Raw genomic sequence first — 26,951 nt, forward strand, 5'->3', positions numbered from 1 at the left:
TGGCGGCGTTGAAGATTTGCTGTTGAGATGCTTGATGCCTATTTGTTCGGGCCTTCTAGCTCGTTTGAAGCCTATCAAAAGTCTAGTTTGTTCTTAAAACTGTAGTTCGGTCTTTCTTCTTTCTCTCTTCATTAGTCCAGGTCTTTATAATTAGCTATACTAACCTTATAATCCTAGAGTCCCGCAATTGCGGCTCTGGTGACATCTGATTCGAGTGGCAAAAGCCTGAAAAAGGATGCCGGCTGGTTGTGGCTATCATAAGAGATGCAGATGACCTGTAAGAATTACACCTAACTCTTGATCAAAGGGAGCAAGAGTCCTTGATGCGGCAATAACATGGAGTATTTTACGTGTGTCGTCCAAGCAGTCCAGGAACCAGATGAGAATCCTAACATTGAAGCGTTTCCCCTCTGCGCAATACATTTTACAATGGTAGACAAAGCCGATTCTTTTAAGTACAAGCACGACTAAAAATCACTCGTCTATTTTGGATCACCCGCATCTCCAATAATATTATCCAGACAAGCCCGTCTAGAGAGATGAGGTATCTCTGATAACACTCAAGTCCTGTCGGGTCTCATTGTACGGCATAACAAACCCGACCTATGTATCGATTGTTACAGTCGGTCAGTCAAGCCTGCCATGAGAGACATATTCTGTCCCTAGAAATTTTTGAATCCAAACCTCAGCATCCAAAGGAGTAATAAAACCCATGGTCATTGCATCATTAGTCTCATTGTTGCGTTCAATACTTTAGAGAGAGCCTATCGTCGCTATTGCAGACAAACCCCAAATCCAAGTCACCCGATGAAGATAAAGAAGCAGCAATGTCCGCAAATCAGTGTGCATCCTCAACTTGAACGGCCAGTCAACTTCGAATAATGACGAACAAGAGAAGTTAGAGCCTTTTTCGGCGATTGTATGGGCCATCCAAATTAGACAGCTATACAACTGGTACAGAAGGAGAGTTTCCAACACTGCGGTAGGTATCCAAGATGCTACATCTCTTAACACTCTCTCGCGCTTGAATGAATCCGAAAATTAAGGTCCGCAATAAGAATATAGAAAAGAACAGACAGTAGAGCGCAAAGAATATGGAGCTGCGGTTCTGGTGGAAATGGAAGGTGTGACGCATGTATATATATCTTTTTGACAGTCCTGAGTCAAGGTAGAGTTTAGAATATTTCATGATACTCTCAATATAACTACAATATACAGCCAAAGAATCCATGTTAGAAATGTCTGTTTATATATTTACACGATTTTTAAGGATCCTCATATGTTGGGGGACCCATTCTGGGCCCAACAGAAACTAAAACCAACAACCCAATGCAATCATACACGGTGGCGAGGGGAGAGTGGGAAAAAAATGCACAAAGACGCCAGGAGAACACCTCAAGAACCAGAAAAATGCCATCAGATAAAATCCAACGCGTCCTAGTCTATGGGAAGGATGGAACATTCAGATTTGAGCGGACTGAGCCCCAAGTCCTCAGAGTAAGAACTGGGCCAAAATGTCAGACCAAATGAAGCATTAATACATGAAGAAAAGAAAATCCGATTAACCAGTGAAGGCCCGAATTCGCAGTCACTGGAACAGGCATAACCGTAATAGGTGCCAGGATCCACCTGGCTTGATATCAAACAGTTGTATTGTACAGTTGAAATGGGTGGAGTGGAAGTCAAGATGCAAGAGGGGGTTGAGGTCCACGAAGGGATAGGCCCACCCTAAGATATAGAAAGGTGTGGCAGTATAGAGTTGAGAAGGACAAATTCCGGTCTTAGATGTAGTCACGGGCAGCCTTCTGGAGCTCGATCAATCTCCAGCCCCGGGTTTCGGGGTTGTTGACTTCATCAGGGATACGAGTCAATCCGATGGCATAGGTGACCAGCTGTACCTTGTCATCCGTACCAGCCGCTAGCTCACCGGTCTTGATCTTGCGGTAGACATGGATCTCCTGTGTACGGCACGTGACGACAAACACGGGAATATCACCGGGGTCCAAGATACGGGCATGAGAAATATCGACGCCACGGATATCCAAAATGCGACCATCCGATTTGAGTCCGGCAGTGGTGTATTGCTTCGCGAGAGCAGCGTAGACGTGGAACTGGGCATCTGAAAGCCAGAGCTTGAGTGTCTCAACATCTCCCTTGACATAAGCGTCGAGGACTTCTGGCAACATGTAGTCACGCATTTCCCGCAGGAAAGGCTCCATCTGGAAGTTGGGATCGATCTCTCGGAACTTCTTGATGACCATGGCGGTTTCATTTTCGGCGAAGAAGCCAGCAACACGATCAGATATGCTGCGTGCTGTGCTGATTAGGGGGTTCTCGGACTCGTTGTAGTTCTCCTTGATCGAGAAGAGCTTCTGCATCATGGGGTTCGAGTCCTTGAAGTCTTTCCAGGAGTCTTTCCAGGCGGAATCTTTGTGGAGAGTGACATTGGTACCGGCACTAGAAATAAATCAGTCAGAAACGTCAAACCCGAAATTTTGTCATTATCGAAACTTACTCGGGGTCTGCAACTCTCTCCTCAACGTGAAGAGACTTTCCAGACTTGAGTGCCTGCTCCTCTCGAAGTTGTCGCTGCTTGCGACGTTCCTCCTTCTCGACCCAACCACCGTAGCGTGAGCTGCTGCCATCATCAATGGCCTCCTTCACACTCTTATATGCTTCGGTTTGCCGAACGGGTCTCGTGGCCTTCTCGAGGCCCTCTCCAGTTGCGTTAACACCCTTTCGGACGCCCTTCACAACACTGGTGTTCCACGTCCAAGCAGCTCCCTTTCCAATGACTTGACCAGTCGTCTTGATGGCTGTGGAGGTTTTGGAGGTTGTAGCGGTTGACGCAGCCTCGTAAGCAGCACGCGCACGTCTGACGTTCTCATTCTCAGTGAACTGGTGAGCTGAGGATGCTAGCGCTTTGGTGGACTCCTCCCATTCCTTGGAGGCTTTGAACTCGCTCTGTAGAGTCTCACGGAACACCTGCCAAGGAGACTTGTCTCCATGGGGTGGTGGCGGAGCCTTCTCTTCGTTCTTCTCTTTTTTCTCCTCCTTAGACTCCTCGTCTTGTGATTCAGACTTTCCTTCTTCGCCCTGCTTTCCTTCCTGTTGCTTTTGCTGTTGTTGCCAAAGGGAAGTTGCGGCGTGGAAAGACCGCGTCAAAGGGAGAGCGGCGAACGGCGAGACGAGTTGAGAAACCGGGTGGGAAGGGGATTGAAGGATAGCTCGGTGGCTCTTAGTGGAGTACGTGAATGGTTGAGCTGAGACGGTCGAATATGATCCGGCGCGAGACAACCGGTGAGATGACGCTCTGAGAGACGGTGCTTGAGATCGCAAGGAAGCGGCTCGTGCCGCAGACATCTTAGTCGGAATCATGCTCTAGAGCGTGGACAGGATAGGATAACAAAATAAAATTAAATATGAGGATAGGGGACAGATGGTTTCCAGCCCAGCCTGGACGCGATATGAAGAAGGTGATGGGGGAGGCAAAGATCTCGGGGAAGGGAAAAAGTGCAGATGCCAAGACTTCGAAAAACTTCCAGCGTTGCCCTTCGGTCCGACAACGGCTCTACACCACCCGTGCTTTGTGGTCATCTCGGCACTTTGCATCAGTGAATTCTGTTCAATTGATCTGGTCTTCATAATAAAGTGTTGATTTCCTCATTTGCTATACGTCCCTTGTCGCTGCAAATCCCGATCACCACGATGAGCTCCTTTTCGATGAGGACGTTGACCAAGGCATTGCCCTCAGTGTGTCGCCAATCTCAGCCTCGAACCACCTCCTTGAACGTCACACGGCTATTCTCCCACCAAAGCACCCGTTTTGCGCGCAACGATGGTAGCGACATTGAGAAACAGATGTTGAACCGGGAACCTCAGACATCTTCCGGCTCCTCATCGCCGCTTTCTGCAATCACACAAATGATGCAGGGCAAGAGGTCAGGCGCGCCGTCCCCGCGCGGTAACTCTGACTACTCCAGAATGGCCGAAAGCCTCGAAGCCGACATGATCAAGAATCCCTACGCCGACCGAGCTCCTCCCCACCACCTGCACGTCTACTGCCACAAGCACAACACAATCCTCACCTTGACACGACCAAATGGAAACCCCCTTCTGTCCATTGGGTGTGGTCAGATCGGTTTCCGCAAAGCTGGTCGTTCCGGGTTTGACCCGGCATACCAACTGTCCGCTCATGTTATGACCCAGATTCAGGAAAAGGGCTTCCTGATGGAGATTGAGCGGTTGGAGATTGTGTACCGTGGGTTTGGAAAGGGCCGCGAGGCATTTACAAAGGTCCTCTTGGGAAACGAGGGACGACACCTTCGGGGGCTTGTTTCGCGGGTGAGCGACTCCACGCGACTGAAGTTCGGTGGTACTCGCAGCAGACACGTGCGTAGACTGGGTTGATTTTCCTTCACAGGAGAGATCATGTTTTTGTTTTGGGTTGGCTGCTTGTGTGTAGCACAGCTGTACTGGATTGCATTGTGCGGAGAGACTTCAGCAGTCCTTTTTGTGTTTTATCTACTTGGCGTGCCTGTCGCCATCTATTCTCTGTATATTAGAAATATCATGACAGGACTACACAAACTCTATTTGCCAGACCTCATTAAATACATAGGTAGAGACTGGGTCTGACACATCCATATTTTCAGCCATGACAAAAGATTACAAAAAATTGGGAATTCTCCGAAGCTGCCCAAAAGGAAGCCCAGGTCGCAGTGTATTGAATGGAAGAATTACCCGATGCGGTATAGCGCCCATCATCCTGTCGATCACGTTCTTGATTCACCCGCGACACATGTGTTTCTACTTCAACTCTTATCTTTGTGGCTTATTGTTTTCTGCGATCTAGCATTGTGCTTTTGTTCAAGCTTATTTGCAGCTTTATCTAATAAATCTAACGACCCGCTCTGGCTGCATACCGAGCTGCTGCCTGTTGGATGCAAGCTGCCCTTCCCCGCGAAATCTTACGGCGCACATATCCCCTGCTGCGGAGATTTGAGACGGACGGCTTGATGATTGCTCGTGTTCTTCGACTGGGCCGTCCAAAACCGTTTGGATGCACCCTCTAAACCCTTTCCTCCGTGCCTTCTTCCGAAGCACTGTCCCGGGCCAGTGTATACCGGTGGAGAATCATGTAGGTGGAGGCTGTGAATCTGTCGTCGGATCATCCGGAGTGGCTAATTGATGTTGCGTGTGTCCCTCAGGTCTTGCTAGTTCCAACGACAGAATCTCTCATCGGTTCACGCGACCGGGAGTCCAACCTGCTATATTCCGACCTTGTCGCATCGGAGGAGTTCCTAGGAAGCCATGTGCTCCGCATACCAATCCATAATGGCTCTGTGAATTCCAAAGAGGAGAACAATGTGCGAGAAAATCGAGGGAAGGCAAAGCAGGTAACCACATTCAATGGAAGGACGGTGATCATCAAGGACAACTCAGTGTACAGCAACAAAGGTGAGAGCCCTTGCTAGTGAATGCGCTCGGTCAAATATGTTAGCTAACACTAGTAATTTCTATCAGGATTCAAGTCGCTCACACAAGCCCAACTGCTTTCCGACGCGCTATATTACACCTCATCCAATGAATCGCGCCCATGGCTGATTTACTACATCTCTCGCCCGTTGATCGGAACATATGACCCTGCGAAGATCTTACCAGCGGCAGTCCCTGGAACCGACACCAGCATTGTTGGACAAACTCCCCCAGACAAGAAGTATGAAAATGGAGATTCAATTGGGACGCCACCAAAACAAGAGATCAAATCTTTTGGGGAATTGCTAGCCAATTACCCGATGATTGCCAGACAAATGCACCCGGGCCTGGAAAGATTATTCAAAGAGTTTGGAAAGGAACTTGGTAAACCATTGCCGGCGCCTCCTTCAAGATCACCATCTGCATCCGGCAGTGAACGCGTGCACAAGTTGTCCCGCACCGAGTCTTGGACAGACGAAAGCTCTTCCATCCGCAGCTGGTCGTCACGCAGCAGAGGGCGATTGCCATTCAACTCCGAGGAATACTTCGAGGATGATGAAGATCTCATGCGTCGAAGCTTGGAAACCGCGGTGACTGCTGCCATTGATCTTTTCCGCCTCGTTGACAAGCAGCAATTATCGTTACTTGGTGCGACTACTGATCTAACCGGTCCTCTAGTAGAGCGACTAATAGAACGTTATGTTGCTGAACAAGTTCACGAGCCCCTGCTTTTCCCTCGACTCTGTTCATTCCGCCAACCCGAGGACACAGAGCTGGATGCCCGCATTCGTCAGATGGAGAGCATTGATGTGTCCCAAGTCGGAATCTCCGTTGAAGGTGGACATGAAGGGAAGCGAGAATTGATTCGCCGACTTGGTCGAGCTGTGGAAGAATTTCGGAAGATCAATGATGCTCGATGTCCCCATGATATGCTGAATGCTCTCCTTGGAACAGTGAAGGTTATCTCCTTCCCTGGAAGTTATGATCAACTGGATGGCACGCCATCTGAGAAGGGAACTTCTTCTGTTACGATAAACGCTGATGTCTTGGTGTCGTTGTTGCTTGTTGTTGTCATTCGTTCTCAAATACGGCATCTCCAAGCTCGATTGTTGTACATGCAGCACTTTATCTACATCGACGATGTTGATAATGGTGAGATGGGATATGCTTTAAGCACATTTGAAGCTGTTTTGATGTATCTCGTAACCGATTCCGCCGGACTACGGCGCGCCAGCCTGCGGAACAGACGTCTGTGGCAAGCAACAAAGGCCGGCAGAGTGTCGGATATGAAATCTATACTGGAACCAAACGAGGATCACGAATCATTAGACGACACGACTCGACCGGAACCGGAGCGAAAGTCCGTACTGTTCCAGACAGATGATGCTGATGAGCCGGATGACCTCTCTCTTGAGCAGTCTTACATGAGTCATACGAATGGCGACTCACACCGGGATGAAGCTATTGTTGATGCACCACCGCTATCCCATGTGTTCCCATTCCAAACCTGGGATGATCCTTCGATTATCCAAGAACCTCACCCGCACCGTCCAGTTAAGAAGGTCTCAATGGACGTTCGGAGCCTATCGGAATCATCAGCTATCTCATTTATCTCCAGGACCGCAACCATCGGATCCGTGGCTAGTGGGATTGAAGGTGACAGTTCGATTGAGACCTTGACAAAAACCCTAGATCCTGCAGGCCATTCTATACCGATGATGGCAGTGGAAGGCCGTCAACCGGAGGCTTTGAAGTACCTTTTGACTCTAGAAGAATACTACCCCCTGGAAGAAATTATCCAAGACACCAACGCTGATGGGACCACGCTATTAAACGCCGCAGTACAACTGGCAAACACCGAGATAGTCAATATCCTCTTGGACTTCCTATTTGCAAAGACAGATACAAGTGTGGTTGCACTCTACTTGACCAAATCTGACGTCCACGGTCGGACTGTTGCCCATTATCTTTTTAGTACACCCTCGCTGCTAGGGAGACTCGGTAGCATTATCCCATGGCGACAACGAGACAAGCATGGACAAACACCGCTCTTTGCATTGTGTCGATCGTATGATCATCCGGAATATAAGTCAATGGTTCAAGCCGCTTTGACCGCAGCGCAATGGTCACAAGGCGACAACAAACCTCTTCAGCTTGATGATCATGTCGACATGAAGGGGAACACACTGCTGCATATTGTCGGTGATCCTGAGATTACCCGGCGCATATTGCAGGAGAGCGATTGTGATCCCAATGCGACCAATGACAAAAGATTCACGCCATTGATGATGGCTAGCAAGTATGGGCGAGTTGACCAAGTTCGCATTCTCTTCTTAGACCCAAGAGTCGACGTTCATGTGAAAGAAGCCCGTGGTTTGACAGCCGTTGAATTGGCGAAGGACGATGAGGTGCGAAATCGCATCGACGATTTGATCTTGTTGTCCAATCCTCCATCTTCTTGTGGAGATCCTTCAGGTCGTGTCACAACGGTTGTGCGGTCGTACTTCGTCGAAGACGCAACTGTGCGCTTCATTCTCAAATCTGGCGCCCCATTTCCTCCCTCCGAATCTGTAGCAACATCGCGTCCCGGATCGACAACATACACTGTTACGACCTGTCGCCGCAATTTTTCCGACTTTCAGAATCTGGCTAAATGGCTTGCAGTGGAACATCCAGCATCTTACATGCCGTCTCTCTCAGATTTCCGGAATCCATTCCAGATCCATTCGAAGCCATCACGGTCTGTGCTTCATGATCTCCAAGAAAAACTGGATCGATTCCTGAAAACGCTTCTTGCCCATCCAACCTTTTCAACTCACGAAATGCTGTGGGAGTTTTTCCTTGTTCCAGAACTTCAACCTGAGATGGTGGCCGACCGATCGCACCGCAAGGCTGCTGTACTCACAGAGACCATCGCCGACGAATACCCACCAGTCTCATTGGAGGGCATGCGCGACACAGAGCATTTCATCACTCATGCTCAGGAAATGGTGCGCGGTGTACACGTCAACACACGTTCCCTAATTCGCCGAGGTCATGCATTGCAGAATGCAGCATCCGATCTCGCTGATGCGGTGATGATATGCTCATCTGCCCTCTCTACACTCCGAGCGCCGACTAATGCACTTCCTGTCTCACACATCGAGGCCTTTTCTCGTTACGCCACCTACCTATCGACATCTAGGTCCGACTCCTCCCCTCTCCTCCAGTATTTGGCAGCTCTTTCCTCAATCGACAACACAACCGCTGCAATCCTCATCTCTTTATCCCGTCCACTAGCGCTCATGTCCACTCTCTCTTCAACAAACCGCCATATCTCCCGCTCTCGCTCAACTCTCCTCTCCTCTTCCCTTCCCCGCAAATTCAATATAAACCTACCAGGCTTTGAAGAGTCTCGCCAAAAGTCTGTCCGTGACCTGGAACAAAAGATTCGCGATGGCGAATCTGACTCCACTCGGCTGGCAAAGGAGGTCTCGTGGAACAAGGATGTCGTGGTCGGCGAACTCGCTGGCTGGACCTCATGGCGGGAAAGGGTCGGCCGCGACGCCATCCGAGCGTTTGTCAAGGATACCCTTGTACGCGAAAAGGAGCGTGGCAAACGCCTTGAGCGGTGCCTGCGCAGTGTGCGTGATATGAATGCATGAAGATGAAGATCATATATCCAAATAGATCTCAAGGCCTTCCACGTTTCTTTTTGTGTTAACACTTATTTCCTACCTGTATGTACATCTCATGGCGGACATTTGTTCGAGAACTTTGCTCATGTATTGCTTTTAATATCTGTCGGTTTTATGTCTGAAACGTCCCCAGGACTGGAATAGCGAGGCGCGTGGAGGTGGGACTTCTTCCCCTTTGTTTTTTGTAGCTCAGAGACCATTCAATGAAATATAATGATCATTGATTTCTTCTAAGCTTATTATTCTGGCCTTAGGCACCCAACACACATATGGCAGGAACGATGTTAGAGTGCTCTCCTGCTTGGGTCCCTCATTTTGTCATCTCCCCGTAGTCTACCTCTTGCATCCTCGTCTCTGGACTTGAAGTCAGCCTCTGAGTGTATGTTGCTTGCCTGATACAAAGAACGCCGACTCTTTGGAAGTTAAAATTTGACACGACCACCAAACCATCATGTCCTATTATCAAGGAAACCCCGTGCCAATCTTCGCGGGCTACACTCCTCGTCTGTTTACGGAGCTCAATGTCGGCACCGGCTGTATTATCCCGACAGAATTCAACCCTCCTCGTCCAGATGATACGCCGCAATCGTTATTCCCACATTGCCCCAAAGTCACAATGACGGATCGAGTCCATCGCTACATCCGTCTCAATCCCAACGGACGATCCGTCGAAGATGAATTCCTAATCTACACAGATGGTTCGTGCAAGGACAACGGCCGAATGAACGCTCGAGCGGGATGTTCCTTTGTTTTCAACGATTCTGCATCTGGTTACGCACGCTTTGCCCTCGAGTACAAAGGTCCCACTGGTCAACAGCACACGCTGACAGTCGACCGCGCACAGGTCCGAGCTGTCATTGCTGCGCTGCAATATCGAGATTGGGCGGCAGATGGATGCAGTCGTCTGATCATTGCGTCAGACTCGGAATATCTGGTCGATGGTATCACGAAGTCGATTTGGGAATGGTTAAGCTGGAGTTGGGTTACAACTGCCGGGGAACCAGTCAGGAATCGCGATCTTTGGGAGTGTCTTCTCGGGGAGGTCGAAATGTGGGAGGAGAAGGGCATCCGTGTTCAATTCTGGCGGATTCCTAAGGAGTTTAATACGAAGGCGGACCGTTATGCCAACGAGGCTACTTTCATGGAAAGGTATCAGGAGTTTACCGATATCGCTGACATGCATACTCCTCCGGTCTAGAGGCAGGTCTTCCACTCCTCTACTGGAAACCATGACACGCCAGTGGAAAGGAGAAAGAACCGACCGGAGCCAGCACTGGAAATACGAAGGCTCTGTCTGCATCAGAAAACACAAGTAAAATCAACGAAACCGATGCATACATCAACCCAGCCTCTTGGGTATTACTTCTACATTTCACATTCAATTATTTGATTAGCAATCAAATATCTTTACTATCATTTCTCTAAGTCCTTCAACCTACCATCCTATACTTTCTTAAAATAATGTCTTAGTTACTGGATGGATATTATTTTGCTTGGATCAATCCACGATTAAAGTATGAATGGAAGACGTGCAGTGTTTGCTATTGAACTTGGGATTTCCCAACTTTCAGGTTAGTTGACATGCAATTGAATAATTGAATTAATTAAAAATTAGCAATGGAAAGCCCATGACACTATACATAATGGATAAGAGGTGTCAGCAAAAAGAAATCCCGTCCAACAACATTAACTTCCAAAGACATCAACGGTGAGGGGAAAAGCAAAGACAGAATAGTCCCTAGTCACAAATGAAATCTGAATCGATCCCAATATTTCGTCATCGGGTGTGAAACAACTACCAAAAAGCAAAACCAAGCCAACAACCCACTATATACCATCAACGGTCAGCGCTGACTGAAAGGATAGGGAGCCGGGGGAACATAAGTCCATTGGAGTACATCATTTTCAGCCGAAACATCTACCAACACCGGAGAAATAGGAGAAGTAGAATTCATTGAATCAACAGAGTCGATATTTCTCGAGTGCGCCATCCGAGCAGTTTCTGCCTCATTGAACATGCGGGATGCAGACGCCAAGACCATACTAGACGGACGACTTGATGCACCAGAAGCAGCATTCGAACGGCGTGTATATACCTGTGAGCTGCGGGCAGTCGATGGGGCAGTGGAGCTTTGAGGGCGGTGCGAGTAGTTTGAAGATTGGCTAAGAAGCGAAAACGTCTCAGCCCCGGCAGAGGTGGTAGTCCAAAGCTGGGATGATCCCGCTGTTGGGGCGATGGACGAGATTGATGCTCTTGGGGTCGTGCTTGACGAACGCTCTCCCGAGCTACTCGTCTGACTTTGGCTCTGGTTTGACGACGTGCCAACAGAGGTCGTAGTCCAAGCCTGGGAGGATCCTGCCGTTGCGGCGGTGGACGACGAGGTAGATGCTCTTGGCGTCGTGCTTGATGAACTCCGTCCCGAGCTGCTCTCCTCAGTCTGGTCACACCGTGTATTATAAGAACCGGATTCCTGGGCCAAGACCTGTGCCAAGGTGTGTGCATTTGCAGATGAAGAGGTTGTAGTGTTACGTTCTGTGAGGTAAGGCTGGGACTGAGACCTGCAGCGTTCAGCGTCGACATCATCAATGACGATGGTGATGGATGGAGATCGGCTTCTGTTAAACCTGATTGAAGACCTATCAGGATGGATATCCTTCATGAGGAAGTCATCTAGGGTCCTGCTTGTGTCCTCGGCCAGAGACACTGCGGACTGGTCGAATAATTCATTCTCGTGACTGTTCTGGCGACGAAGACGTCGGGCGCGGAGTCTTCGGCGAACGTACCACACTACCAAGTATGTCAGTGCGCCTAGTGTGAGGATTCCGAGGATGGCGGCTGTGGCAATAGCGAGCTTCCCGTAGTCCCCCTGTTCTACCGATCCTCGGGTTTGGTTGAGGGTTTTCATGATGGAAAGTTGGAAGTGAATGGATACCTTGCTGTTTGAGCCTGGTGAGTTGTAGAGAGAGTCATGCTGTGTGAGGTATATAACATTGCAATTAGTGCAATTCTGAAATGAAGCAGGTGCGATGTAGGGTTGGCAACTACTACTGTGAGTAGGTACATATCTGGCAGAGCAACCCTGGTATCATACACAAATTGACTCTTTACAACACCAAGGATCCATTATATCTGACTATTGAGCAGCCAGCATTGTAGTCTTCGTCTGTACTATAGGTGCTATTGAGAATCAGCCAGTTTGGTATATCTAGTTGATATAGAGAGAGTATAAAAATGAAAATGAAAAGACCGCATTTCTACCTTCAAAGTGTTTTATAGATTCCAATACCTACAGCACTAGAGGCTTCATACAATATTCATATTAATGCAACTTCTCAAAGCACACTTGGGCACTGTCTCCGGGGGTTGTCGGCTTCCTACGAAGTTGAAAGCCTTGCTGCCTCAGGCCCTATGGAATCTTTTTCCATGACCTTTTTAGTCGTATTGTCGACACATCATATGTCAGCTTTACATTTCTGGCCCTCTATGAGAGTTTAAAATCCCGATGGGAAGAGAAGATGAGCTTCAGTGGCACTCCTATGGAGTGTTCCGGCTCAATTCCGCCCTTTATATACCATACCTCGATTCTCGGGATCGACCTCGGAATCTGCCTCGGATCTAAACCTCGGGAAATCAATTCAAGGTGATAAGCCTTCAGCGGATCCCAGGTGATCTGCAGGGAAGAGATTATGTACACACGTATAGGACTGTGATTTGACCTGGGAAATCAAGCTTTAGTGCTGGAGGACGGATTCAGGGTCATAAATCTCAATTATGTATGGAATAATGCAAGGCGGGACCTGGCACTCCGTGGCCATCGTAGCGAATAACAGATTATCCTATTTATTGTCTCAGGATCTTTTTTCTTTTTTTTTTTTTTCTCCCTCAAATTCGAAACATCGGGAGCTATTCGCAATTTGGAAACAGAAATGACGTTTGCATAAAAATATTCAAATCAGCCGAGGTCCAACATGATATTGTGCTATTATTATTTGCCACATCTTGCCACTCTACTCGGGGATCGGTATGATGGTGTGTATTCCTGAAGGAATGCCTCGCAGCCTTGCATTCTAGATTTCCTCTCATCGGTCGGGTTTCCAAGTGTACTTGTAAGAGACACACATCTCAAAGGTACTGTGTATGGTTTTAGCACGCCCAGGCGCCAGGTATCGAGGCCCAGGTGTCCAGGTGAATAGCCCCGCTGATTAATCGGACCATTTGACCTCAATCATATCTGGAATGTAAACAAAGCACATATGCTAAGATAGATAGGGTTGACCTGCAGCTATTCTATTGGACTTTGGCTTTGCCTTCGGATAGTTAGTTTGTCCGTGTTTCATATAGGGCCAAGGCTGGACTTAACCAGGTGAGCATAGCAGTTTTAACACAATATTACTATTAGATAGAACAGGAAACACCGTGATACGTCAAGATGCCTCTATCCCCCGCTTTAGATGAAAGGGGGTACTATTTCAAACCACTCGGAGCTCTTATTCTGTTCTAGCCGGACGCCTTTTCCCTCACATTTTCTTTCCCTTACGACTCCGGTGGATCCGTGGATTGCCTTGGCAGCGAAAGGACTTTTCTTGTTTCTCCCCCTTTCCATGGACTGCACTGGATTGTTGAAAATTTTAATCCAATGGAATGTTAGAGAGGCTGGAAAAAGATAATTATGGTAGTACATGGGCACATTTACATCCTACCAAATGTCGTTGTCACTACTTAGTTGACACTTCTTCAGGCTAACCAGGATTAGCCGTGCTAGCAGGGGTTGTGCACATCCCGTGGATATCTCCACACCTCGGGATTCATTCACATACTCCGTAATCGTATTCCGTCCTCCGTACTCCGATATATATGTATTATACGCATAATTAATCTAAGGCACGCGACAACATTATTTAGTCTGTCCACCTCCCTTGTTCCCTTTTTAAAATCCGTTTGCCTCAACTTTGCTTGATCCTCCGACTCTTTAGGAGGTTTTCATATTTTTCTATTTATGTGATGTCTGCTATCCCAACTATGGCGACCACACATTTTATTCGGACTGCAGATACACCAGATCTGGGCAAACCACAATTAGCCTCTCACTCATGGCTTGAGCCTATTGTAAGTTCAAACTAATCTCTATCGCTAAACATGTATTAACCTCATGAATAGGTGGTTGTGGGTATCATGCTTGCATCCTTAATTGTGAATCGTCGCAGAGACTCTAGTAGGAGTCGATACCTGGGAACTTACGCCAGTCTGGAGGAGGGCGAAGCTCATCTTGACGATCTACCCAAGTCCGAAACTGTATGCGGCCTCACTGTCAAGAATCGAGACTCTTCTCGCTGGGCGCATCACATTCACAGCAGGATTCTGCAAAAATTCCCTTTCTTGGTTGAGATGTTTTACTGGATAATGAATTATTTGTTCTACTCCGTGACGAAAGCGACGGCACAGTGGCTCTCTCCCGCTGATATTGGAGTTGTCGAGGTGGCGCGAGGTCATGCCATCAACGTTCTCAACTTCGAACATAAAACCGCCTCTTGGTTATTTCCGATTCACGAAGCCGATTTCCAATCCTTTTTTATTCGGAATCACCCGTCCATTCTGACCATGTTTAATCGCATTTATTCATTGATCCACATTCCTGGCACAGTCCTGTGAGTACCCCTTGATTCTCGATGCGGTCCTAATTTGAATAATTTAGCTAACCCAATGAAACAGTTACCTTTCCTGGTACTACTACGTCGCCAAGAATCATGCATCATTCGCCCTGGCGCGCCGCACAATGACCCTTGGAAATCTCGCCGCATTTTTGGTATTCTGCGTCTACCCTCTCATGCCGCCACGTCTCCTTCCCGACTCGTATGGATTCTACGACACCGTGCGCCAAGGCAATGCCGAAAGCATCTGGGTTGGTGGCAAGTCGGTGAATCAATTCGCCGCCATGCCAAGCTTGCACTTTACCTATGCTTTTGTGATCGGATGCACCTTTCTCCACCACTCCGGATTCCTGCAAAGACTCCAACGCAAACCGACGCAAAAGTCACCCTTGACTGAGTTTGGCTTTTTGACACTCGCTATATGCTATCCGATTCTCGTTCTCAGTGTTATCGTTGCTACCGCAAATCATTACTGGCTCGATGCTGTTGTAGCACTTTTTACGGTTACTCTGTCCTACCACTTCAACAGAATTCTTATCTTGCTACTTCCCCTCGAATATGCACTTTGCTGGTGTCTGCGACTGGCAAAGCCAGTGCCTACAACTGGTGACCGGGCTTGGCACAGAGCTTCGAAGATGTGAAATTGCGACGGGAAACGGTGTTTGGGGTTGTGGGGATTTATTCAACCTCGGTGTTACTGGCAATAGACGGAGGCTCACTGCTGGCTTTTAATTTTTCATATAAAGTTCAATAGAATAATTATCATTTTCTTCTAGAGCTATCAGTTTGAATTTTGATTCTCTATAGTGTGTTTATAATGCTAAGTCCTCATAAGCCTGTAGTTGTGGCTTGTAGCAATGCCAGAGCTACGGAGTTGAGGCGGCACCGTCTCGCTTGGCCCTTCCACTCCAGGCTTATTCCTTTCCCATGATTTTATTTCCCCAAAAGCCAGATCTGCCAACTATTTAGCACAAGAAAGAAGCTTTTAAGCTGACAATCACGATCCACCAGTCCGGGATATTCCAAACTGCCTAGCCCTGAGTGGGTCTTCAGACAAATGATCTGCGTTTTGGGGGCCATGATTGATTGTGATCTTATAGATTCGGCTATTTGTATTGAAGATGCATCAAGTCAAAGAAGATGTGAAAAAATAGAAAATAGGAAGAGGTAACAGGGAAAATGGGATCTCACTCTCTTAAAGTCGAGCTCCTTGCAGTACCTCCTTCAACAACCCTGTCAGACCCGATGTCCACCCACTCACTTAATTGTCCAAGAAAAGAGAATAAAAGAGAGCAGAAACTGCCTTCACTCGCCCTTCTTGTATTCCCGTAAACAATGTCTTCTTAATCTCCCCAGATACAGTATTTGGCCATTCTCGAGGAACACCATACTGAGAACCACGTATCCACTAAATTGCCTTGTTAATCCGAAGCGACCGAGATTTATTCGCACCCATCCCTGGACTCTTTACCAATCGGTTTACTATGGCCATTGGCCATTGCGACGAAGCCAGCTATCTCTTCTCGAAGTCAGCCATTGATAGCCCCAATAACAGAAGCCTAGACAATCGCCCTGTCAGAAGCAAGGAATGTCCTGCTTCGATTCCTACTAGCGAAATATTCTCTCCTCCCCGGATGATGTCTTCTTTAATGTGGCCAGCGATCATAGTCTCATTGCAGTTTGACCTTTCAATATTATCAAAATATCTTTCCAATGAACATTATCGTTCGCCGATCATGCTTAGTCCCGCCACACCCATCATTAACTCTAGCCAATCAACGGTGTATATACCGGTTCTCGATCTTGACCTTTCGACGACGATCAATGAAGTTGGTGCATATCTCCCCGCCAATCATGCTTTCAACCCCAGATCTAGGGGGTTTGAGAAGGATGCGGGGCTGAGGGCTATCCAACCCCTGACTTGTCCAGACAGTATCAGTATCATCGAAGATCTCAGAGGACTGAACTTCTCTCATTCTGATCGAACTTATTGATACAAGCAAATTGAATTCTCAATGTCTGAAAGCCAAGATACTGAGAAGGACACCGGTGGAGATTGCATCCCTCTGGAGTATTCAGATGAGATTGCTCAACCAACCAAGGAGGAATGTGCACGGTAATCACTTCCTCTTTTCAGTTTATTGACCGAATATATCGCTGAAATCTAGTAGAGTGTATAGAAAAATTGACAGGCGGATCCTACCATTTTTGGCAGTGACCTATCTATTATGCTACCTTGATCGAACGAATATCGGTACGAAGCTCAAGTTTCCCATTGAAACTGTGCAATATTTATATGTACTCATGATTTGTACACAGGAAATGCGCAAGTCTTGAACAATGGCACTGGCGATGATCTGCTGACCTCTATTGACATGAACGACCATCAATATCGCATTGCCCTTATGTTATTTATGGTGGCATATTCTCTATTTGAGGCACCAAGCAACTTGGCAATGAAAACTTTCACTCCTCCAGTGTGAGTCTTCACACTTTAAAGGTCAGATGGCTATATTATTTACTTTACTAACCACATCATGACTAGTTGGCTAGCGTTTCTTGTCATTTGTTTCGGCGCACTGTGCGCAGGGATTGGAGGATCAAACAATGCCTCAACACTCATGGCTCTCCGATTTCTCTTGGGTGCATCGGAAGCTGGCGTGTACCCGGGAATGATCTTTTTTCTTAGCTTCTGGTACGGGCCGCGCGAACGAGCCATCCGGATCGCGATCTTTCTTTGCAGTGCCACACTAGCAGGCGCCTTCGGAGGTATAATTACTAAACCCGTTTCATGGGTGTGTGATTGCTAAACTTTCTTATAGGCGCTATTGCCTACGGAGTAGCTCATATGAACGGCGCTGGAGGATTACAAGCGTGGCGATGGCTTTTCATTATCGAAGGTTTACCATGTTTCATCCTAGCAGTTGCTATTTTCTTTTTCTTGCCCAGCTACCCAGAAAAGGCCACATGGCTCACTGCGGAGGAAAAGGCCATTCTCAAAGCATCTTTCAGCAGTAATATGGCACGAGGGTAAAGCAAACGTCTACCTATAGCGATAAATACCTAGACTAACTTGAATCTGTATATAGTGATGACAAGCTCAACTGGTCCGATGCGAAGGCTACTATCAAGGATCCTCGGCTGTGGGTTCACTATATTATTTATTCTTTGGTCGGAATTGGCGTCTCATCGCTCTCATTATTTGCTCCGGCAATTATCCAGGGAATCGGATACACTGGACTTGAGGCGCAGCTCTTCACCATTCCACCTTACGCGTGCGCATATTTTGTTGCTCTCACAGCGGCATACATATCCGATAAATTTGTATGTCGAGGGTTGGTTGCTGCGATATTCGGGTTTACGGGATTTGTTACGTTTCTCATTCCTGGTGAGTTTGGTGATTTCTGTCCTCATGAAAGGTGTTTATTAACGATTCTCGGTAAAGCGTGCATCCCTAGTCCATCACTTCACTTTCGTTACGCTATGCTTGTGCTCAGTGCATGTTCTGTATTTGGGTCACTACCTGCACTGTGTGCGTGGGTTTCGGATAATGTTCACAACACTACTGCGGCGTCGGTAGCGAGCGGGCTGAATATTGCTTTTACTGGACCCGGTCAAATTATAGGGGTGTGGATCTATCAGAGTCGACAGGCTCCTCGGTACCAGACAGGTCATGCTGTCAATGCTGCTAGTCAATTCCTGGCAATGATATTGGCGTTGGGCCTTTGGGTTTATTATCGACGGCAGAATGCAAAGCTTGCTCCAGGTCAGCAGAAGTGGGTGCCATGAAATAAAACTGAGCTCCTAATAGTCCAAGAACATTAGTTTTTTGGGATCGGAAGACATTCTACTCGACAGCAGGAATTGCAGAAGAAAGATTTGCGTTTGATATTCATGGGGTGTGTGAACATTAGCCGTCAGGCACTTTTATATGGGAAAAACATAGCTGATATACGAGAGAAAAAATATCTATTTACCTCTACAAATTAAATCGTCATAGTTGACTAAAAGAAATTTTTTTCATTCCAATCTAGATCTATATTCCAAATAAACAAACAAAACGCAGCAAACTATCTCATCACAATTCAACCAACATTGCAACGCCGTTGAAAAATCAAATGATATAAAGCAATGAACTTGCACCGGGCTTTCTAGTAACCAACACAACTAAATATCTTCAATATAGAACAAAAGTTGGTAGGTATTATTGAATCGAAAAACGCGAATTTGTGTGACATGTTTCACCCCCTGTCCATAAGCTCCCAAGATGAAAAATGCGATGATTTTGCCAAGCTCAGTGCCCAGTAATCCTATATACTTATTTGAAGCAGAAGGGAAGATTATACCTTCGTCCCCTCTGGTGTTTCCAGGCCTGTATATATGTTGCTCGATATTATTTATGGTTTCGGTGTTCCCTATATCCGTCACATAGAAGTATCGCAGGGTATCAAGACGAAAGTCACGTTCATAAATAGCCTTAGTCAACTGGGATATGAAGGGATCGCCAGAATCCTTGTGTCTCTCCGCATAGTTCAGAATAATCACTCCAGGTCCAGTTTGCCCTTGCCAAATAGTGCCAGTCGTGATATTTCGGAGAACTGTCCTTCGATAAACGGATCCGGAATGAAGATACACATTACTCTCATCTGGAAGACCAATATTTCTCATCCAATTCCTATGTTCGTCTTCCAGGAGCATGGGTTCGTACCGAAAATTCCATCCCGAAGAAAAATCCAAATTTTGCCATGTCAAAGTGATTCTTTGAATTCCAAGCCCAGGCTGACTCGGGTCGCTTATCGCTGCCTGTAAAATCCCCCCTTTGTTATACACGTAAGACCCCGAAGACTTGTCATGGCTGAATTTGTATACTAGTTGTGGATTCCTAAGGAGGCGATGGGTAAAGTGCTTTTGGCTTGATAGATTGTTTGAGACACTGACGATGAGTGTTAAAGTTAAACTAAAATTACTTATTTCGCAATTGTATCATCAATCTTTTCAAGGATAGCATCGCGGTAAAGTGCCATTCCGGGACTCCGTGGATGGAAAGTTTTGATTTGTCGAGTGGGATACCAGTCGCTGACATGTTGCGTTTGCATGTTTCCATCTTTGATGTCCTGCGTTGCATTCCCATATGACCAAGCCATTGGTCCATCGGGCTCTTGGTTGATCGTAATAGAAGCCAGGCAGAGCCATTTGTCCCAAGGATCTGGATCCGAGCCTAATGTTTCTTCACAATTTGACGCGTCTGGAAGATTGATTCCATTTTGCATAAGAGAGGAGATATCTTCGGAATCAGACGATGTGACAGCATTGCTGTCTAGAGAAAGGTCTGGCCAGGCACTCAAGAAGAAATAGGTGTTCGGAGCGCTGGAATCAGGCTCATGAATCCCTTCCTCACACCAGCGGTGCGTGTCAAACTTCTGTTGGACATCAACGTAGTAAGCTTTGGTTGATCCCACCTGAGAATTGGCATCTTGAACAGCAGCTTCAATCACGTTATTGAGTTGAGAGACAAGAAGATTGAGTTCTGTGCGTAGAGATGTTGTAAGATAAACGATTCGATTAAACGGCCAATCACTAGGAGGCTTGTAGGCGCCCGACCAGTAATGAAAGCTGCTCTTATCACAGTCAGTGGTGTCTTGGTTGAAAAAGCCAGGGTACCCAGTGACGAAGAGAGAAAAGTCAGATTGTTCTGCCTTGTCCAGAATGCTCCTGTAGAGAGTACTGAGCTTATAGCGCAAGCCGCTTTCCCCCTGATCATTCATCAACGCGCGGGCTTTGTCCTCTGCATCTATGCAGTTCTTGCGGTTGGTTGATCCCAATCGACCAACCCACGGGGTTATAACGCAGTACCAAACAATATTGGAGAAACCAAGGTCATTTCCTCCCATGGTCAATGTGGCCAGGTTTGCAGAAGATGCACTCGCCCATTCCCCAATCTGACGTTGAAGGCCGGTTGTCGTGTCACCAGAGCAGACCTTCTTTTCGATAGACACTGAATCATCACCGACATGCTGATGAATCAGACCACCGTAATTGTGTCCACCAACACGGCATTTGTCGGTCGTCGTCTCGGGGTCGGTACCCATGCCTGCGGCGAAAGAATCACCAAATGAAACTATGCCGCTGATCTCAAATCCGCACCCTTCATCAAACATAATGTCGTCATGTCGTACACACCCAGAATCAGCCCTAGCAGACACCGTCGTGGGAGGGTCTAGTGGGATGGCCTTTTGACCCACTTCACTGAAGAAAATGCCAGCCGCGATCACGGCCCACGTATCTGCATTGTTTGCCGAAAAATCGGCGTTACACACCCCATCCTTCTTAGGGTTGCTTGGATCCGCACAAAGCATCCCCTTGAGACCGGCGTACTCCTCGCATCCTCGGTTGAAAGTACCCTCAGCAAGCTGTTTGCAACTCTCCCACCCGTACGCGTAATCTTTGGATTGTCGTTCGCCTGTCGGTGACATTGCAAACTTGGAGTGTGTCATCTCATGAACAAGAATGGTTGCTCTTGTATGGTGTGCATCTTTGATGCTTTTCGGGGGATTCATATATCTGAAGGCTGTCTCTTCCATGTCAAAGAAACCGTCACAGATATTCATTGTCTTTTTGCCGGCATTCATGTAGGCGAGATCAGGCTTCTCTTTTTGACATGGATTTGCACCGTTGTCACAAGTAACCTGGAGACCGAAAGTAGAGGAGCCATCTAGCATCGAAACAATTGTCTCGTAGACCTTAGATGCAACTTGGGCAAAATCCGCTCGATTCCGCACGCCCTTCGAGAAGAAAGTATCGTAGTAGCCCCACGATTGTACGTTGTCCATTGCTTCCATTGCCATCAAAATTGCAAATCGGAACTCTCTTAAAATTTGCGGCTTTTGGTCAGCATCGCACGCAGCAGCGCCTGTGCCACCCCATATCATTTTCGGATTGATACCCGAGATTGCGATATCATCCTTTGGTGCGCATGTTCCAGATGGGCAATACCCTCGGCTGCAAGTGAAATCGCAGAGATTGTTATATATCTCAGGCTGGTCGGGGCCTGCCTCACCAGCGGGCGCGGTCTGAGCTGGGGGCTGGACGAGGGCTCCAGTCTTGGTACAGACGCACAGGTTAATGGGACAATAACCAAAGCCGCAGGCATACGAGCATAATCCGGCGACTGCGCCGTTTCCTGAGCCTGCAACACAGGCTGGTGGCAGAAAGTCTGATACGGTTGGAACTGGCATCGGATGTTGTGTAGTATCGCATGTCTTGGATGGGCAATGGCCGAGGTTACAGGCAAAATTGCAAAGGCCGAGGTAGTTGGCGTCCTTCCCCTCTGCGGGATAGCCAATTGTTCCCGTTGATTTAGGCTTATCGCGTGGGGGTCCCATCCGCTCGCAGGTGCATGCACCGACAGGGCAATAACCGTAGGAACAGGTGAAATTGCAGAGGTCGTTGAAGTCATAGGCGCCCTTGCCTTGGACACACTCCTGGTCAGCTAGGTCGTATGCAGTGTGGTAGGTTCCACCTAGTCCCCCCCTGAAACGCTTCCTACCCAAGCATTGAAGTTATTGAAATCTTGTTCGCATCTCGAAGAGATCTCTAACCCTGGACCAGAAGCAACGGTCATATCGCCTTTGAGTATCTGGACGTTAACTTTCCCAGGGTTTGCAGCGACGCTACCAAACCAGAGATCAGCTCCAATTTGATCATTTTTGGGATCTGGTCGAGAATCCCAATCGACATATTCATTGTTAACAAATACCGCAGAGTTACCGCTCTGCAGTAATGCCATAACAAAGATCCGGTCTTCTAGGGCAGATGCAGGCTCGAATTCAATCTGCAGCTGAGAGGCAGTGTTCACTGTTGTCCCTGCGGGATTGCAAGAGGACACAGGGTTGGGGCGATACCAGAAGACAGCTATGTCGTCTGACATGGTTGCTTTCCCATTCTTATATAAATCAATCAAGAAAGGGAGAACATCACGCCAGGCGTCATGTGGATAATCCAATGCGTAGTTGTAGAGGGATTCACCGATTTCGAATGCGGCCATAGACTTCCCATATATCGGTCCGATATGATGGGATTCACCGTAGTCATTCCAAGAAATGATTTCAACGAATTCTGGCATTGGATCGAGAGCGAAAAGCTGTTGCCATCGATCGTACCAGAGGCTATCGCCCTTCCACATCCAGTTCTTGTTATACCCCGGAAGGTTGGTATAGAACCAGGGAGATATAGCCATCATATACGGTTTCCCGTCTAGATATTGGATATATGAAGCATCGGTGTAGGTGTCCATAGTCTGATTGCCCCATGGCCAAGCAGACCAACTGAACAAACCATCAGCGACGCCATTGGCTAGGGCCACGGCTGGCTTTGCGCCGACAGAAGACCAATCTGGTACAAAGAAGCAGTTTGTCTGGGCTTTGATTGTCACCCAGTCATCCGCATTACCAGGGCCTTCGAATGTAGACACGAATGGCTTGCCATTATGATGAAAATATGCTGAGGTGGTGCCATATTTCTGGATCATATCGATGACAACCTCTTGATCCCAAGGTCCATTTCCGGCATAGTCAAACGAGAAGAAGAGCTGAAAGCCTACTGAGCTGGCAGCAGTGAACGCCATCTCCACAGAAGCGTCATTGGTGCCGTCCTTCCATGCCATGTTCAAGGCGAAGGCATCGATGTGGGCATCCTGAGCCAATTTCATCTCCGATTCCCAGTTGGAAAGAGTGTAGTTTTCTGAGTTAGTGACCTTGAAGAGCATTAGTAAACTGAGTACTAAAGCCCAGGAGTAAAAGGAGAGACAGTACCATAAAATGGGCAAACACAGCTTTTGCATCCACCTGGTGGATGGCCTGCAAGGCCATCACGACCACCACAGCAAGCCATGTGAGCTGGCTCATTGTTGCTGGGAGACTTTGAAGGAGTGTGAAAAGAATTAATGGATACAACTGCAACCCAACTGCCCTTTTAAATCCATTCTGGACTCTTTCATCCGGCTTAATAGCCGAGTTTTTAGCCTGCTTGAAACTCCACTCATGGGAAAACTTCCTAGAGAGGTTCTGAGTTTTACAAGTTTGTCCGTAAACGGTCACACGTCCATTCGTAGTCACAGAGCGAGCTAGGATTAGCGGTGGCTTAACGTGTCTATACCTAGGCCAGCTTTAGATAGCGATCCACTTATGTTAGTATGATACCCTGGATTCCTGGCAGTGAACTGTGTTACCTTTTTTATGCAAAGCTCCCTGTAGTTCCGCTCTCCTATTTGGTCTATAACTAACGAGCCAGGCTCATCCTACGTATAGAGCACTCAGTTTTGTTTACTTTCAGCATAGCATAATGGTTTAGGAAGCCTAACAGATATGGTATCCTCGGAGGCCGGGAATTCAAGCCATAGATACGGTTTCCACGCTAGTCGAGGCTCAGGAGATTAACAAACGGATACACGGACCTTACGGGCATTTTTGGAATACGGACTACTCCGTGGTTAGTGCCACTTTCAATTAGTTCGGGGGCGTTCCCGAACTAGAATTACCACCTTAGAAAAGGAGACAAAGAGGAGGAAGAAGATACAAACGCGCTAAATAAAAAAAGGCCCGGGGGAAAGGAAGTTGCAGCCATGTCCACGGATACTACATATGTATTCTAAAACTCTTGCCACTAAGTAGGAATAAATAAAATTGCAGGTACTATCGGGAGAGGCTCAGGCTTAGTAAGGAACGACCACCTACATCCATTAAGCGTTTGTCCAAGGGCTTGGTTTTTTTTTGCCCCTCTCACTCGCTCTCTTGGACAGCTGTATGGGGGGGAAAAAAGAAATGCCAAATGCCTGGTTTTAATGCCTGTGGGCCTTATTTCGGCTTGGCAAAAAAATAAAAATGCGTGAATCGCTATTACAGATCCCTGAACAAGCAATGTACACTGGTTCCGCTAGCCTAGGTAGGAATGGAAATCTTTTGATCTCCACACAAATGAAGATATCTCCGTATTTCTGGGATTAAAAGCTTCGTTCTGACATTTGGAAACCGTCCAAAAATATGGAGATATGTCGAATTGTATGGAGATGAAAAGCGGTCTAAAACAAGGCTTAATTCAGTAAGTCAAGCAAAAATAAGGCACCCAGGCATTAAAATCAGGCATTTGGCATTGAGCGCTATAGATGCGCTTAGCAAGCGGATCTGATACGAAGGGGCATAGCGCCTATGGTCATGCAAGATCCACTACTCCGTAGTATCAACCAGTCAACATCAAAGGCTTCTATACTTTGTAGAGGGGCAAATTCTACTACTCTTGCAATCCACCAATAACCAATTGATTCTTCACATGGCCCCAATTACACAATTTCCACTTCTAGTTTGCTCTTATCCGTTAGGTCCAATAGACCGATGTAACGTGGGGGCTAACTAACAGCCCTGGAGCTCCTACTCATGCACTTTAGGGGGGGGGGAAGTGGACAATGCGTACGGCCAGGTACAGTCAGTGGACATAAATAATTGCATCCCGCCCCACACCATTAAGATTACCTAATATTCTGCCCGTCAAAAGAATCTCTATAAAGTATAATTATCTCTACTATTACTGCACATATAAGAGCACTAGCTTTAAGAGTCAGGGAAAAAATAAGACAGGAATTTGCCTACAAAAAACCGCGGCTTCCTATACTATTTCCAGGTAGTTCTATCCATGTTATATATTTTAGGAAGGCGGTATCAGCGGTGAGTTGGGTGGGGCCAAGGGGTATGCAATTACTTATGTCCAGTCACTGTAAGTAGGAATATGGAAGCAAATGTACTTAATTTTAATTTATATTAAGTGCTCTTACAAGCGTACATTTTAACCCCACTACAAGGTGTAGTACGCAGACTTCCGCAAAACCCAGTCATCTCAAAATATATAACCTAGTTTTTTGCATAAATTAGTACGGAGTACGGAGTACTATCTTCACATATACAAGCTATTCGTTGATTAGCAGTGCCAAGATCGGGTCGAATGTTGGATTCTGCGAAAGTCTTACCCTAACATTGTGACCGCTTCTTCTTCGCTTCTCTTCCGTCTTCAAACTAGTCTGATACCAACCTTTAGTTACAGCCCAAAATTTCCTATAAGCTTGGCAGCCTAGACAATTGTCGCACTTCGGCCTGACATGCTAAATACTTGTCAAATTTCTCCCGGACCACAATACGCAACATGTCACTCCCGGAGCTACCTCTATGGTGTCGTGTGTACGCATACTTCAATGAATCCCTCCATAATTATTTACTGACTTAGATCAGCATCCTGTTGATCCTCGCCATCTGTTCATTTCTGCCCCAAATATTGCGTTTCCAGACGAAACAGACCACGAATGGAGTATCCTCGCTCTACGTCTTGTGGAATTTGATCCACGCCACTGAACAGCTCACTATCTATATCTACTTCATGTTTACGGAAGGCGAACCCGATGGCACCATATTTCTGCATTCTCCCCCAAGCACAGGGGACAGGTTTAGCCTTTGGCACTGTGCCGTGGTTGCAATGCTTTTCCTGACACTGTAAGACCGTGTTATAATCTCCAGAAGCAACCTGTACAGAACTTAATGTGTTCTCTTAGATTCGCACAAGTTCTTCTCTATAGCGACAGGAGCAGCCGTATTGCCTTAGTCGCCGGATACACCAGCTTCCTCCTCGTCTCAATCATTCCTCTCATTAGCGATGCTATCTCACAGATTGACTATGAAGCTCGGAGATTCTGGTCAGCAGTGTTTTTTGCCCTGCACTGTATGCTGATTTACCCGATTCTTACGGCGATAGGCGTTTGGGGAATCTACCGTCAGGCTCGTGAGATTTCGGCTGTACCTTTTCCAAATGCGCTGAGCTTGCAGAGTCTGGCTATGCAAGCTGTTGTGTTCACGCTAGTCTCGGTGACGTGGATATATTGCCTTCCATTTCCGTATGAGAAAATTGACCGCCAACGGGATCTCAATTGGACCGCCTTTTCTGTTTGGTACGGGGCTATCGGTTGGATCATTATTGATAGCTTTATCTTCGCTCTCGGCCAGGCGGTGCTACTATTATTAGCTTTGCATCGCTCGTCTTCAAGCAAAGTCACTACACAACGGGGAAGCGAGACGGAGCCGCTCTTAGGGCATGAGGCACAGGAATAGACGT

At 47.2% G+C, this 26,951-nt stretch overlaps 10 protein-coding genes across 10 annotated transcripts; 6 read left to right on the plus strand and 4 right to left on the minus strand.

Annotated features, from left to right (window-relative positions):
* Positions 1-1,781: 1,781 nt before the first annotated feature.
* On the minus strand, positions 1,782-3,378 carry tim44 (protein translocase subunit TIM44; the record flags this gene model as incomplete). Its single annotated transcript, XM_057257285.1, has 2 exons — positions 1,782-2,457; positions 2,516-3,378. 2 exons carry the CDS (start codon positions 3,376-3,378, stop codon positions 1,782-1,784), a joined length of 1,539 nt encoding a protein of 512 aa, XP_057104743.1.
* Positions 3,379-3,708: 330 nt separating this feature from the next.
* N7479_009593 (mitochondrial 37S ribosomal protein uS11m) lies at positions 3,709-4,410 on the plus strand (the record flags this gene model as incomplete). The annotated part of the gene is made up of 1 exon (XM_057257286.1): positions 3,709-4,410. The coding sequence occupies one exon, from the start codon at positions 3,709-3,711 to the stop codon at positions 4,408-4,410; it is 702 nt and encodes a 233-aa protein (XP_057104744.1).
* A 652-nt stretch (positions 4,411-5,062) lies between these two features.
* Positions 5,063-9,122, plus strand: N7479_009594 (putative VPS9 domain protein; the record flags this gene model as incomplete). The annotated part of the gene is made up of 3 exons (XM_057257287.1): positions 5,063-5,140; positions 5,211-5,460; positions 5,527-9,122. The coding sequence occupies 3 exons, from the start codon at positions 5,063-5,065 to the stop codon at positions 9,120-9,122; spliced, it is 3,924 nt and encodes a 1,307-aa protein (XP_057104745.1).
* Positions 9,123-9,606: 484 nt separating this feature from the next.
* Positions 9,607-10,353, plus strand: N7479_009595 (uncharacterized protein; the record flags this gene model as incomplete). Its single annotated transcript, XM_057257288.1, has 1 exon — positions 9,607-10,353. One exon carries the CDS (start codon positions 9,607-9,609, stop codon positions 10,351-10,353), a length of 747 nt encoding a protein of 248 aa, XP_057104746.1.
* Positions 10,354-10,999: 646 nt separating this feature from the next.
* N7479_009596 (uncharacterized protein) lies at positions 11,000-12,061 on the minus strand (the record flags this gene model as incomplete). The annotated part of the gene is made up of 1 exon (XM_057257289.1): positions 11,000-12,061. One exon carries the CDS (start codon positions 12,059-12,061, stop codon positions 11,000-11,002), a length of 1,062 nt encoding a protein of 353 aa, XP_057104747.1.
* Positions 12,062-14,208: 2,147 nt separating this feature from the next.
* N7479_009597 (phosphatase PAP2 family protein) lies at positions 14,209-15,445 on the plus strand (the record flags this gene model as incomplete). The annotated part of the gene is made up of 3 exons (XM_057257290.1): positions 14,209-14,262; positions 14,314-14,801; positions 14,866-15,445. Coding segments are annotated over 3 exons (1,122 nt in total), but the record flags the coding sequence as incomplete, so codon positions are not given.
* Positions 15,446-16,579: 1,134 nt separating this feature from the next.
* Positions 16,580-16,780, minus strand: N7479_009598 (uncharacterized protein; the record flags this gene model as incomplete). The annotated part of the gene is made up of 1 exon (XM_057257291.1): positions 16,580-16,780. The coding sequence occupies one exon, from the start codon at positions 16,778-16,780 to the stop codon at positions 16,580-16,582; it is 201 nt and encodes a 66-aa protein (XP_057104749.1).
* Positions 16,781-16,819: 39 nt separating this feature from the next.
* Positions 16,820-18,593, plus strand: N7479_009599 (uncharacterized protein; the record flags this gene model as incomplete). The annotated part of the gene is made up of 7 exons (XM_057257292.1): positions 16,820-16,920; positions 16,976-17,058; positions 17,124-17,283; positions 17,350-17,573; positions 17,627-17,834; positions 17,894-18,192; positions 18,250-18,593. The coding sequence occupies 7 exons, from the start codon at positions 16,820-16,822 to the stop codon at positions 18,591-18,593; spliced, it is 1,419 nt and encodes a 472-aa protein (XP_057104750.1).
* A 1,178-nt stretch (positions 18,594-19,771) lies between these two features.
* On the minus strand, positions 19,772-23,707 carry N7479_009600 (uncharacterized protein; the record flags this gene model as incomplete). The annotated part of the gene is made up of 3 exons (XM_057257293.1): positions 19,772-22,346; positions 22,403-23,556; positions 23,615-23,707. 3 exons carry the CDS (start codon positions 23,705-23,707, stop codon positions 19,772-19,774), a joined length of 3,822 nt encoding a protein of 1,273 aa, XP_057104751.1.
* A 2,284-nt stretch (positions 23,708-25,991) lies between these two features.
* N7479_009601 (uncharacterized protein) lies at positions 25,992-26,947 on the plus strand (the record flags this gene model as incomplete). Its single annotated transcript, XM_057257294.1, has 3 exons — positions 25,992-26,026; positions 26,078-26,335; positions 26,395-26,947. 3 exons carry the CDS (start codon positions 25,992-25,994, stop codon positions 26,945-26,947), a joined length of 846 nt encoding a protein of 281 aa, XP_057104752.1.
* Positions 26,948-26,951: the final 4 nt, after the last annotated feature.

Source organism: Penicillium vulpinum (assembly GCF_028829585.1).
Source record: "Penicillium vulpinum strain IBT 29486 chromosome Unknown utg000004l_segment0_segment0, whole genome shotgun sequence".
Taxonomy (NCBI): domain Eukaryota; kingdom Fungi; phylum Ascomycota; class Eurotiomycetes; order Eurotiales; family Aspergillaceae; genus Penicillium; species Penicillium vulpinum.